Source organism: Uloborus diversus, chromosome 7 (assembly GCF_026930045.1).
Source record: "Uloborus diversus isolate 005 chromosome 7, Udiv.v.3.1, whole genome shotgun sequence".
NCBI classification, from domain to species: Eukaryota; Metazoa; Arthropoda; class Arachnida; order Araneae; family Uloboridae; genus Uloborus; species Uloborus diversus.
Genome location: NC_072737.1, coordinates 162,991,953 through 163,004,315, shown reverse-complemented (window position 1 = coordinate 163,004,315; position 12,363 = coordinate 162,991,953). Strand labels below are relative to the sequence as shown.

The 12,363-nt window shown below is 33.5% G+C and overlaps 1 protein-coding gene across 1 annotated transcript; it reads left to right on the top strand.

Annotated features, from left to right (window-relative positions):
• Positions 1–1,429: 1,429 nt before the first annotated feature.
• LOC129226972 (tigger transposable element-derived protein 6-like) lies at positions 1,430–3,455 on the top strand. Its single transcript, XM_054861601.1, has 2 exons — positions 1,430–2,031; positions 3,449–3,455. The coding sequence occupies exons 1-2, from the start codon at positions 1,430–1,432 to the stop codon at positions 3,453–3,455; spliced, it is 609 nt and encodes a 202-aa protein (XP_054717576.1).
• The last annotated feature ends 8,908 nt before the right edge of the window (positions 3,456–12,363 follow it).

Below are 12,363 nucleotides of genomic sequence, written 5' to 3'. Positions count from 1 at the left end.
GGTTTTCAAGTACAGTAAAATCCTGAAAGTAACCCCTCCTATTTTCAAAAAAAAAAAAAAAAAAAAACTTAAAACTTTATTTTTTCTTTAAAAATGGTTAGCTCTAAGTTTCGCGCTACATTTTAAACAATGCGTTTCCAAAATAACGTCGCGCTGGAGATAGTTTATTTTTACAAGTCAAAACAAAAATGCACCTTCCAAAATAAATAAAAAAGCAGTACAATCGTATAAATTTCTTTTGCAACACATATGAACAAAAAGAAAAGGCGCCCTTGTATCAAAAGGCGTCTAGACCAATGGAATAAAGAGCTGAAAGCGTCCTTCCTCCCCCCCCCCTGAGATTGTTCTTTTATTTTGTTTAAACCACAGTGTTTTTTTTTTCTTTTTTGGGAAAAGAAAACATGCACATGGAGAGGGAAACTAAACATCTAAAAATGCTTGCCAAGTAAAAAAACAGATAATGTTCATTTTTCTTTTTTTTTTTTTTTTTTGAGTGAGTGGCAAATGAAGATGATCCGAAAAGGTGTAACATTCCCATCTGATTGCGTCATCACTGTCACATGATCAGCGATGTTGATGATGGAATGAAGCAGGTTGATGCAGCTTAGAAATATGGATTATCTCAATCTACAGTTGCAACGTTCCTCAAGAAGAGGAAACATATTGAAGATGCTGTGAGATCAAATTCAGTTAATCCCAAGCGAAAACGACTAAAAGTCGCGACTAATGAAAACATTGATGCTGCCATCCTGAAGTGGTTTCAAGACATGAGGGCAACAAATATCCCAATAAATGGACCCTTATTATGTGCACAAGCACGGAAATATGCAGCAATGCTAGGAAACGAAACTTTTAAAGCTAGCAATGGTTGGCTAATGCGTTTTCGGGATCGCCACGGAATCACTTTCCAGGAAATTCACGGAGAGAAAAATCTGCTCCGATGAATGAGGCAAATGCCTGGAGACAAGAGAAGATGAAAGATATTCTTCAAAAGTATGCATCAGAAGACATTTATAACGCTGATGAAGCTGGACTGTTTTTTCAACTCCTCCCTGATAGAACATTGGCGTTTAAGGGTGAAAAATGTCACGGCGGGAAGAAATCAAAACAAAGATTGACTGTTCTTCAGTGTGCCAATAGTACAGGAAGACATAAAATTCAACCTCTTGTTATCGGCAAATCTTTGAAGCCAAGGTGCTCCAAGAATGTGAGAAGTCTTCCTTTGGAATATAAATCCAATAAAAAGGCTTGGATGACGTCTAAATTTTTTTCTGAATGGTTGCTGTTGATAAGGAAAAGAAGAAGATGAGGAAAAAAAATTGCATTGTTGATTGATAATTGCTCCGCTCACACCTCAATTCCAAAAGTAAAATGCGTTGAAATTGTTTTTTTTTCGGCCAACTGCACTTCCATATTGCAGCCACTCGACATGGGCATAATTAAATGTTTTAATGGATGCTATAGGAAACGTTTGGTAGAATCGATACTTCTGGGGATTGAAAATAAAGTGGAAGACCCTTTTAAAGCTGTAAATGTTAAGGACTCATGTGACTTTATTGCTGGAATTTGGTGGGCAGTAACAGAGAAAACCATTCTGAATTGTTGGAAAAAGGCCGGTTTAAGTGTCTTAGAAGATAAAATGTTATCTGATTGTGATGAAAATTCCTCAGACTGTGATATTTTATATGATCAGGAAATAGTTTTGAATCTCCAAACATCTGTGTCCCAACTCGAGGAAAAAACGGGCAAAAAATATGGAGTGAACGTGGAGGATTATTTGACAGCGGATGACGATCTTACTGTTTTCGCAGGAGTTACTGATGAAGAAATTCTCTCTGAAATTACTGGTGAGATGGAACATAGTGGAGAAGAAGACGATGAGGAGGAAGAAGAAGATGATGATGATAATACGAGTCCATCACAATCCTTATTGTCGACCCAGGAAGCACTTCAATCAGTCAAATCTCTGCGGACATTTTTTTCAAGTCTTCCATCCACAAACGAGGATCATTTTCGTGCTTTGGACTCAATGTATACCTTGTTGGTTGAAGTAACAGTCAAAAAAGTGGCCAAAAAAAAAAAAAAATTTGGATTTTTTTCAATAAAAACGGGTTTGAGGTACGTTCACGAGCTCATTTTCGGAATTTATTTCAATTGATAGCAATATTTAATCATAATTAACACCTTGCCAATAAATGTATTACAAATATATTATATATAAAAACATTTACACCTAGGTAATGCATATACTATAACATTTAAATAAAAAAAAACCTATTGTATTATCAAAATATATAGGCCCTCGATATAAAAATATATCCCTCTACAACAATATATTTCTTTGGTCCCCAAAATATCGTTATAGCGAGGTTTTACTGTATATGATAAATTGTATTGTGTGGTGCAATACTACGTGGCGAAAGGTACTGTTTGTTACACTACAACATGGTAAAAGGTAACTTGTGTTGCAATACAAAATGATGAAAGGCATGGTGTGTTGCAATACTATATGATTAAATATATTGTGTGTTGAAGACTATATAAAGAAAAGCATTGTGTGTTGCAATACTAAATGATAAAAGGCATAGTGTGTTACAATACTACATGCTAAAGGGTATTTTGTGTCGCAATGCTACACGAAGAAAGGTCTTGTGTGTTGCAATACTACATGAAGAAAGGTCTTTTGTATTGCAATACTACATGAAGAAAGGTCTTTTGTGTTGCTATACTACATGAAGAAAGGTTTTGTGCGCTGCAATACTACATGAAGAAAGGTCTTTTGTGTTGCAATACTACATGAAGAAAGGTCTTTTGTGTTGCAATACTACATGAAGAAAGGTTTTGTGCGTTGCAATACTACATGAAAAAAAGGGTTGAGAGTTGCGGTAAGTACTACATATTTTTTCCAGATACTTTTGAACGACTAATAGGATAGAAATGACATTTAGTTTACAAACTCTGTCGTTGAAAAACTTATATACAACCTCACAAGAACAAGTAATACTGATTTTATTTTGAAAAACCATGTTGATTGAGTTATCGTTGGTCTGTGTTGAACAACAATGACCTATTTTGTGTCATTGAAAGAACTAATTCTAAAATGGCTAAGAGTCATATAAAAAGAGAAACAATAAAAAATGAAAATATATTCACCTTTCATTAAATTTTGGTAATTCTGTATAAAGTTAACGAGTAATGATTATAGTTTGTTCTGACAAAAAATGTTTAGTTTAAAAGTAAAACATGTACATGGTGGAAAAAAAACAGCTTTTAATAACGCTTTTAAACAGATGACTTAATCCAAGGAAAGCCTAAAAAGCCTGTATTATTTGAAAATTTTCCGGTCGAAAATCCACAAAACGATACTTACTTTAACTCATGATTGAAATTAATTTGTTAACTTAAAAAAATTAACTTAATTTGCTACTGCTGTTCACTTTTGTTCCAGGAAATGAACTATATAGCTTGTCTCACCAACCAAATTACAGGCAGTTATCAAAATAATGGAAACATCTGTGAATAAAGTGACATTTTTGAATGAGCTCCGTACGTAATAAAGAATAAAACTAGATATCTGTTTTTATTTTTATTTTTTTAAACAAATAGCAATGTACATATTCTGGTAGTATATGGTGGATTAGCTGAAGTTCTGCACGTATTGGATTTTTTTCAAACGCGTGAAGTATCAGACCGCTCAAATTTTAAAACAGGTCAAATTGTTGGAGCGCGTCTAGCTGAAGTACGTGTAACTGAAACATCTCAACTTTTTGGTGTTTCTAGAGGTACAGTATCTAAAGTCGTGACAGCATACACGCTGCGCGTAAGACAAGCTCGGCAAAGCAAAATAGTGGACGGAAAGAGAAGCTTAGTAAAAGAAACCGACGGTATTGAAGAGGATTGTAATGTCTAAAAAGCAAACAATATCAGCAAAAATAAGCAGAGAACTCAATCATCATCTGGATTCACTAGTGTGAGTGATTAGAGTCAGGAGGCACCTTTATCAACTGAACGTTTATGGCAGAGTAGTGAATCCCAACACACGTGTCACAGAGTGTTTCCATTATTTTGATAACTACCTGTACAGCAAGCGTAATAAAAGCTAATAACTTCAAGTACGGGAGAAAATAAGCTTTTGAAAACATTTTTTAAACTGATGATTTAAATCGAGACAAATCTCGAAAACCTGAATGGCTTGAAAAGTTGCAAAAGCACGAAACCCACTATGTATATGGGTTTTTTTAATTCAACCTTGAAATTAATGTGTAATTTTATTAGGAAAACTAACTTTTCAACTAATCTAATTCACTTTTGTTTTTGTCAACAATTAAAAGAGCATGTCCCACCTACGCAGGACAGAGTAAGTATAATAAAAGCTGTTAGTATTAATAAAAAAGATTCATCTTATTAATAATAGTTTTATGTCAGCTGATTTTTTAAACACAGCCCTAAAAGCAGAAATCACTCGATAAGAGAAATTCTGCTTTTTATCTATTAAGGGCGTGTTAACTAATCGATGGTTTAACGCCCCATTTCTTCAAGAGAAGAATCCCTTGGGGATTAATGCGTTCATTAATCACTGTCTAACTTCAAAGACGCTCAAGCTGCATTATTATCGTCATTTAAAAGAAAGTATGAAAATAATTGTGGCGGACGGCACAGCTGTCTGTTTTCTTCCTAAACATAGAGAGTTTCTTGTTCTTTCTCGTTCAGAAATGCAAGTCTAATAGATTTTTTACAATGGGAGTGTTTCCTTTAGTCAAAAATACTACTTTTAGTTACTGAAAATGATAGAATAAACAAAATAAAATAAAATGACATGGAGCCAGAGAGCACTTTTATTTTCCCAACATTTAATTTTTTATTAATTATTTTAAAATTTCCGTTTGTTAAAACAAAATGTTTCATCGTGTGTCGTCACAAGTGAAGACTGCCATCTTGAATTGGAGCCCGTGGTTTTCTTTTTTGGCTAGGTATCGCCCTTTGGTGATTTTTCACTGCGAGCAGTTATTAGCGGAACGAGAATTGTTAGTTAAATAAAATATATTCATTTGGCGAAGTTTGGTATTGTCCTGCGATTTGATTACTTGGGTCATCAGCAGCGAAAATAAAAACAGTGAGTGAACGTCTTTTAAGATTATTTTTTCATGAGAGAAAATAAGTCGAAATTAAGAAAAAAAAAAAAAAAGGAACTAACCTCATGGCCACACTCTTTCAGGAAAAAATGCTTTTGAAAAATGGGAAACATCCTAATTAGATCCGCACGCCACTGAAATTGGATAAGATGTTCATTTGGAACAGAACGAGCTTACTTTCTCGTACACCAACATTGATTTTGCCATTTCGTGCACCAACTGTGTGATTTTGTTCACCTGTTTTATTTAATTTGAAATTCAGAGCGGGAAGAAAAAGGAATTTTGCTTTTGTATACTCATCTTTTACTCATACGAAAATAAAATTTAGGAAAGATGCTTAAGGGAGTATACTGTCCGATCATCACGAAGAAAGCCATCGCCGAAATGTCTGCGCCTGTCTACTGCTATAGTAACGAGGCGCGTCTCATTTTTCCAAGGGAAGCTTAATGTTGGTAAGACTCGCAAGACTGCACAAAGGCGAGCAGACGAGTAGCGAAATGGCGCCAAAAAGCCTTCCTGATAACCCTTGCAGAAAATGAACGAAGTCCGTTTCTATGACAGTACACGGGCTCAGACTTGACGGCGGGAGCTTTTCTCGTGAAAGCCAGACAGTAGTATTCACTTCATTTTAATATATATGTAGCAAGTAAATAACATCGCTTCTGCCGATGACATCACAAAAGATGAAATGCCACTCAGTGTTGCCATTCACGGTCCAAAATATTTAATTCGCATCTTTACTCACGTGCATTGGCAAAGATATGGTTGATAGCAAGCGTAAAGCACAATTGTAATTCGCTTCTTGATTATCATAACGTGGAAATGCGGTAGAAAGATGCGCCATAGTGCATCATTTGTGACGTCATAAAGACCACACCTTGTTTGAAGAATCGGACATTTTAAAAAAATAATTTAAAAATAACTGTTGGGAAAATAAAAGTATTTTCTGAGTCCATGTTATTATTATTATAATTATTATTATTATTTTTTTTTTTTTTGCTTATTATATCGATTTTAGTGACAAAAAAGTACTACTTTTGACTGAAGGAAACAACCCCATTGTTGTAAATGAAAAAAAAAAAAAAAAAAAATGGTGATTTAGCAAACAGATTTTCATACTTCGAATGTCAGCATATTCATTCATTCTAGATTAATTAATGTCAACAGTTACATCAATCGTAATTGAGCAAGTCGAAGATTCACGAAATTGTTTTATGAAAAATAAGTAGGTAGCAGAGTAAGGGGCATATGTGAACAATTTTCGTCAGTTCTTTATTTTTCAAAAAATATTATCAATTTCTCAACGCAAAAGTGTCCCTATGATTGAATTAACTTTTCTTTGTGTCATGAATTTTTCGGGGATTTTTTAAAAAATTATTTCTATACTTTATACTATGGAAAAAATTTATACTTTATAGTATAGAAATAATAAAATAATAAATAACATAAATATATAATAATAAATAATAAGCTATAGGGGCACATGTTAATTAAATAATTAACATGTGCCCCTATAGAGGGGCGAATATGAACACGGGTGAAAAGTGCAGGAGAAGCATAACGTTTTAGAGGAAAATTCTTCAATATGAAGCATATACCAAAATTGCCAATACGTTGAAGGTACTACCTCAGTTTCAATTGTACAGTAAATAATGTTCCCCTAGGGAAATATTTTTTTTCCGATTATGTAACTGCTCACCGTCAAATTCTAAAGCCTCGTAGCCTGTTCTAATCGCTGAATAGACAAGAAAAAACTAACATGACTACATAATACAAAAACTTTATATTATGTAAGGGTTATTCTATATCTATTTTGCTTTTAAGCGTCATACGTTGTTTGATAGTCTATTTAAAAATGATTTTGAGCTTCGGTTTTTAATTAAATAAATATATTTTTTCTTTTAATTTCCAGTGAGTATCACATAACACTAAATTATTGACTTAATTAAAAATTAAATTAATTGATTATTTTAGTAACAAAAAATTTTTAAAATAAAAACAGTAAAAATAAATAAATAAATGCCAAATAATATTAATAACAATTAACAATAAATTTACCAACTAATTATAAGAAAACAATAATCATAAATATTTACACATTTTTTAACACCTACAATACTCAGTGTCCCATCGTCTACTTTAGAGCTAACTCGCAAAAATAAAGAATTATTAATTTAATAAAAAAATTTAAACATTGTCATACATTTCCTTGAATGTTCATACAATGGTTCGTAATACTAGTTAGATTTAGATTAGCAGTTAGTTTTTTAAATTTTATTACGAGAAAGAAACAGTGAAAAAAGTTTTTCAACACGTGCTAAAACAAAGAATTTGCCACCACAGACACATAAACTGACTCATTGCTCTAAATAGTCCAAGAGGAACAACTGGTACTGTCCTTATTTGAGAATTTTTCCCCATTTTTTGCTTGAAGCGATCTTAGTAAAACACACTATGTTCACATGTGCGCCTTGTTCACACTAGCCCCCTTTTCCCATACTAGTTGTTTTTATCTTTTGCTTGTAGGGAATGCCGGACAAAGTGAAATAGTTAAGATAACTTATCTTTTTTGAAATGAAAAATAAAAAAAGGAAAATTGGTGTGAAAATTGCAGATTATAAGGAAAAAACAATGCATTTTATCTTAAAACTTGAATTGAAACATTATTTTAAATTTTGGCATTAAAAGTTCAGAATAATAAAAGTTCAAATAAAAGTGGGAAAACTTGATTTTTACTTTCTTCTATATATAGAAAAAAGTATTGGATTCGTGCAAATTTTCGAATTTAGAATTTTGACGGATTCGAACGTTTTGAGGTGTGCTTCGACCATTTTTGGAAAATGTCTGTGTGTGTGTGTCCGTGTGTGTGTGTCACGTCTGTGTGTGACCAGTTTTTTGTAGCCGCTCTACAGTAAAAACTACAACTACCGCATGAAATCGAACTAAATTTGGTACACATATGTGCCGCTATGTGAACTTGTGCCCATTGGTTTTTGGCGCGAATTCTTCCAATGGGGTGGAGCAATGGGACGTTTTTTGAGTTATAAGTGCCTGCTATTCCCCAGCAAGTAACTGTCGAAATCAAACAAAATTTGGTCCATATGTTGCCCCTAACAGGTACAAGTGCTGATTCAATTTTGGTGTCAATAGCTCTAACAGGAGTTGAGCTGTAGAACATTTTTTGTTGTCAATTGTGACTGCTGTATCTCAAGAAATAATGAACGGAATCAAACAAAAAATTTATCGACAAGTAGCCCTAGAGAGTATAATAGCTGTTTTTATTTTGGTGTCAAAAGCTGAAAAGGGGGTGGCGCAATCGAATGTTCTTTTTTTCCATTGTGAGTGCCCTATCTCAAGAAATAATGCTACGTTCTGGCTGAAATTTGGAATAAATGTGAATCTATTTGTAAATAGGCGTTGTTTCAATTTTGGCGCCAATCGCACCATGGGGGCTGATTTCTTTTTTTTTTTTTTTTTTTGTGTAAATAAAAATAGCTTTATAAATGCAACAATAAGAAAGATAAAGTGTAATATTGTCGTCTGCTTATTTCACGTGATTTTATTTTTTGGGAAATAATCGGAAATGTTATCGCAATGATTTAAAATTTTTAACTGTTGCCATCTTATGTTTGTTAACAAATTAAACATCTAATTAATTCAAGCAAGGCTTTTAAAATAACTTTCAAGACGTTCTTTGCTTTACTTTTGCGAGAATTCAGGAATTCGGACGGTCGTCAAGTTTTTGTGTGCATATTTTTTTTTGCTGGGAATATTGCATTCTCTTCAAGCATAGATAGGGATCAGAATTCGCAAGAAAGATATAGAAGAAAGTTTCGTGATGGCCACAACATACTAGTTTTTTCATGCAACAAAGTGAGAAATAAAACTTTTATCTAATGAAATATTTCATATTTGATTATTTAAACTATTTTGGAACCATGAGTAAAATAATGAATGAATAAATGAATAGATAATGAAAGAAGAACCGAATAAATGAATAGACTAATGTAGGAGAAAATAAAGAGTAAATATAAAAGCGAATGAATGAATCAATGCGTGAGTTTTTAAATGAAGGAGTTTAAACAAACCAATTAATAAATGAATGCATAAATGATTTCATAAAATATTGAATAAGCAAACGAGATGAATTATTACACTTTGTCCCATCCACTTTGCCCCGTATTCACTTGACTAATTGAACAAAACATTAAAAACAATAGTAATAATAGATAAATAAATACTGCACTAAATATTAATAGGGCTAAATTAACATTTAAAACGTTAATGACAATAACTATATAGTTTTATAATTGAAAAAAAAAATAATTTGAATTTTGTCCTCTTGAATTCAAATTATGTTTTTCGCAATCACGAGTGTGTGTGTATGTAGACGTGTGTGTTTATACGTTTGTGTGGGTTTATGTGTGTTTGTGTGTAGGGGGTATGTGTATGTGTGTAGCCATGTGTGTTTGTGTCTGTGTGCAGGTATAAGTGTGTGTATGAGTGTTTGTGTTTGATGGGGAATGTGTATGTGTGCGTAGGCATATGTGTTTGTGTCTGTGTGCAGGCATGAGTGTGTGGGCAGTTGTGTGTAGGTGTGTTTAGTGTATGTGTAGGTGTCTGTGTGTATGTGTTTGAATATGTGTTTGTGTATGTGTGTGTAGGTGTATGTGTGTATGTGTTTGTGTGTGTGTGTACGTGCGTGTATGTATGCGTGTAAGTGTAGGATATGGACGCACAGATGGAGACGGTCTTCGTAATAGGAGCAGCATGGTGAGGAGGCGGTCGACGGTGGTGCTGGCAGAGGGTGCTGGTGGGAAAATAAAATGATAGCACGCCAAAACAGTCAAATAAGAACAATAAGCAATCGTGATTGCTCAAAAAAAAAAGAAACAATTTTTGATTTACAACAAAATAATACAACATGAATATTAATTTTTGAAAATTGTTTGTAATAGCATATGCTTTGATCTTCAGAAGTTAATTTTCCTGACTGGAATATACTATATGTGTTACTACGTGATTAAAATCTTACTAGATAAATGGCGCTCGAACAGAGTAAATATTTCACCATTTCACTTTGCACCTCTCTTTCACTTTGTTTCACATTCCCCAATATATATTTTAATGTCTTGTGTTTCGTTTCCTTAAGAATCTTACCAAATTTGTTATAGTAAAAGGTCCAACGTCAAATTTATACCCCCATCTGTTTTTTAAACAAAACCCAATTTTCATGCATAATTATGATTACTAGAGGAATATGTCGATGGCGAGTAACCTATGAAAATAGGGGCGGAGGGAGGGAAAACTCGCATCCGCTTCTTGAAGGATTTTTTTTTAAATACTCAAAAACTATTCACATGCGAGTAAAAGCATTCGTTGATAAATTACAACGCATGACAGTACTTTTAATATGGTGTTTTTTATTTTTATGTAGATGTAAAAAAAGTGCGGATGTATTTAATTTTAAAAATCATGATTTTTTTGAAAAACCAACTCCAATGCTCCTTCCCCTTGTTTTATTTTTTGGACACAGCAAAAAAACCTATAAATTACTTTTCCTTTTAGCTTGGACTCAGGTTAAAAAATCACGAACTTTGAAAGTAAATATCGCCGCACCTCACCTTCAGCTACTATAAAAATAACAAAAAGTTCTGTCTAGAACTAAACAAGCCTTCTTTCCCGTATACCCATACTACTTTCTAGTACCTGATCAATATTCTCAAGAATAGCTAAAATCGCAAATTTTTTCAAACATATTTTTTTAAATATTTTAAGCTGATTTCTAGGAATAAAATATTCCTTACTTTTCTTCAAAAAAACGAACAAATAAAATAGCAGCACCTTTTAAACAAAGCAGCTAATACACTTCTTTCCATTAAAAAAAATCTTTAACAGCTTTCAAAACGAAAAAAAAAAATAATAATAAGTTCATTAAAATAAATACATCATATTAAAAAAAATCGTTTCTTTTTCCCCTGTTGCCAAAATAATTTTTTAAATGAATTAATGCACTTACGAAAATAAATAAAAACAATAAAATGTCAACTTAAAGAAATAATTTTCACTGTCAAAAAAAAAAAAAAAATCTAATTTGAATTCTGAAACTTAATTCAAATTATGTTTTTCGCAATCACGAGTTGCGACAAGACCCTACTCATTAGAGTTATTGTTTCTGGAAATGGCTCCCCCCCCCCAAGCATGTCCCTCCTCCTGGTTGGTTATGTGTGTATAGTTGTGTGTGTGCACGCTTAAGTGTGTGTACGTAGGCCTGTGTATGTGTGTAAAGGCGCTCACGCGTTGGCGAGTGTGTATGAGCATGCGTGTGAAGGACATGGACGCCACCACTCAGCAGAAGTGGATTCCGGGGGACAGTGCTCAGGAACAGAGCAGCCGTGTCGCCGCCGGTTGGTGGTGGTGCTGCTGGTCCAAGCTGAAAAATAATCACAACGTCAAGGACTGTCAAATGAGAACAATAAGCAATCGTGATTGCACAAAAAAAAAAAAAAAAATCGTCTGTTCATATTTTTATGTAGAAACATAAATGACTTCGAGTTTATTCGCCGAAAACTGAATACCTAAATTTAAACTTTAGCGTGAAAATAAAAACAAGTCATATCAACAATAATTGTTTCACAGTTAAAACCATAGCGTCGGAGTCGCTGTCAATCTCATTTTGGGATAAAAGAGTCGGAGTCGAATATCCAAGAATCGGAATCAGTCATTTGTCCTCCGTGTATAAAATGTTTGCCAAAGCTACGAAGTCAGAGTCGAAGTCGGGGAGTCGGAGTGCGATTCATTGTCGGGCACAGGAGTCGGAGTCGGAGTCAGCTGCCGCTAAATTCTTGGAGTCTGAGTCTCGAGTTTGGCATCTAGAGCTATTTCCAACAAAATTTGTTTGAAGTAAATCCGCCTTCAAGTACGGATTCTACATTGACTTTCAGTTTCCCCGTAGGCGCTAATGTAGAGAGATTTGAACTGTTCAAAATTGAATGAAAAATTGTTCAAATCAAAAAGATAATTTATATACAAGTTTTTCATTAAAAGCTTTTTCCTACAAAGTTTGTTTGAAGCAAATTCGCCTCACAGTTCGGAATTGCCTTGAATTTCCCCGTAGGCGCTAATGTTAAATTTTTTTGAACTGTTCAAAATTGAACAAAAAATAGTTTAAATAAAAAAGTGAAAATATGGAAATAAGGTGTACTCGACGAGATCTTTCGAACAAAAAAAA

Coding starts and splice junctions, on each gene's coding strand:
- LOC129226972 (XM_054861601.1), top strand. CDS start 1,430: ATGGGCATAATTAAATGTTTTAATGGATGCTATAGGAAACGTTTGGTA.